Raw genomic sequence first — 1,589 nt, forward strand, 5'->3', positions numbered from 1 at the left:
CTGAAAGTAATGATGAAGAAATGCCAGAGGAGGAGGGAGAAGCGGATGACAGGAGTGGCAAATCAACGTCTCCAGTGACTGCGTCGTTGAGTATGGAAACGGCCGCCGGACCAGTGTACGGTGGGCACCAAGTGCAGAAAAGCATTGACCTTCCCACTGAAAATAACGACGTGCGGCCCACTGGAACCGGAACCACCGGCGCGGAGGAAAGCCTCAGCCTCGAGGCGGGGGAAAGAAATTCCGAGGGAAAAATGAACTCAGACAGCAGCCTCACTCCTTCAGGGATTGACGCCGAACCGAGATCCGCGGAGGACACCGACAACATCTCTTGGACTGAGAGGGCCGAATTTTCTTCTGGAGAAGGCAAGGAGGTGCCACAGACGGTCGACACCGCACCGGCTAATACAAACACCACGCCTGGAGGCGAAGGGATCCCCTCAACAAAAGGCGCGGCACGACACTCGGACAACGACACCTTCACCGGGGAAATTGCGGAGTTGCTGTCCATGGGTCTGAACCGTGACAGCACCGTGCATGTGTGTGTGTCTCGGGTGTTGTTGCTGCTTCTGGGGCTGTGGGGCACTGCGGCTCTCTGCTGAATGAATTGGGGAGAGCAAAATTGCGAAATTCTGTGGAGCAACAGCTGAGCGGCATCCCAGCGTTGAACACTGAATTTTGTTAATTTCATTTTTTTCTTTTTCTTTTTGCTTTCCTTGTTTTTGTTTTCTTTTCTGTAAATCACTTCCCTTCTTTTTCTTGCTGCTTTAGGGCAATCACTATGGCTTTTTTTTCTTTTCTACTCTTCCCTCTTTAATTGTTTCTTCCGCACTCTTCCTGTGAGGGGTGCCGTGTGTTTCCGCCCAACTGCTCCACTCGCACACCCACCGACACGCTCATGACGACGGCCCTGTGCGCCTCGCCTGCTGCACGCATGAGGAGGGGCCGCGACGAACGGCGCGCTGAGGGAGCCGTGACGTGTGGGCGTGCGACGAGGGCCTGTGGGGCGGCGCACACATTTCTTTCCCTCTTGTTTGTTTTCTTTGTGGCCAGGGCTGGCAGACACCCGCAGCGCCACACACACACAGCCGCACCCTGCCGCCGTGTTTTTTTTTTTCATTTTTTTGCTTTTATTTCACGCGCCGGCAGTGCCGTCAGCATTTCTTTTCCCCCGATGATTTTTTTTTTTCTGCGCTCACTCTCCCGATGGAGAGACGCGACTCCCGTCATGTCTGCGTGCTTCTCTCAGTCCCCACACACACGAGTGACTGTGCTCTGCGGGCCGCACTCGCACGCCGATGACCCATGAAATATAAACGCTGTGCGGACACATGGAGGGTCGGACGGTTGAAGCACACGCAACCATCTTTCCAATTTTATTTTCGGACAAAATATGCAGACAATTCCTGGAGCAACATGGTGGTTGGCGGATTTTTTTTTTTGTGTGGGTTTTCTTTCTTTATTATTATTTGTGTGTAGCCGTAATAGAGGACGACATTTTTCTTTTTTTTTTTATTATTGTTTCCAAAGTGTGAGGTGTGGAAGGGTGAAGATCATTTTTTAAAAATTTTAATAAATTTTCTATGAATTGC

At 51.3% G+C, this 1,589-nt stretch overlaps 1 protein-coding gene across 1 annotated transcript, besides 3 other annotated features; it reads left to right on the plus strand.

The window, feature by feature from the left end:
• On the plus strand, positions 1-599 carry Tc00.1047053402919.10 (trans-sialidase, putative; the record flags this gene model as incomplete). The annotated part of the gene is made up of 1 exon (XM_797298.1): positions 1-599. A coding segment is annotated over one exon (599 nt), but the record flags the coding sequence as incomplete, so codon positions are not given.
• Positions 1-1,589: a sequence feature (areas not merged during assembly with more than two copies in the genome that could not be assigned to a particular haplotype).
• Positions 683-811: a sequence feature (T-rich).
• Positions 1,553-1,578: a sequence feature (AT_rich).

Source organism: Trypanosoma cruzi, genomic scaffold (assembly GCF_000209065.1).
Source record: "Trypanosoma cruzi strain CL Brener 1047053516907 genomic scaffold, whole genome shotgun sequence".
Taxonomy (NCBI): Eukaryota; Euglenozoa; class Kinetoplastea; order Trypanosomatida; family Trypanosomatidae; genus Trypanosoma; species Trypanosoma cruzi.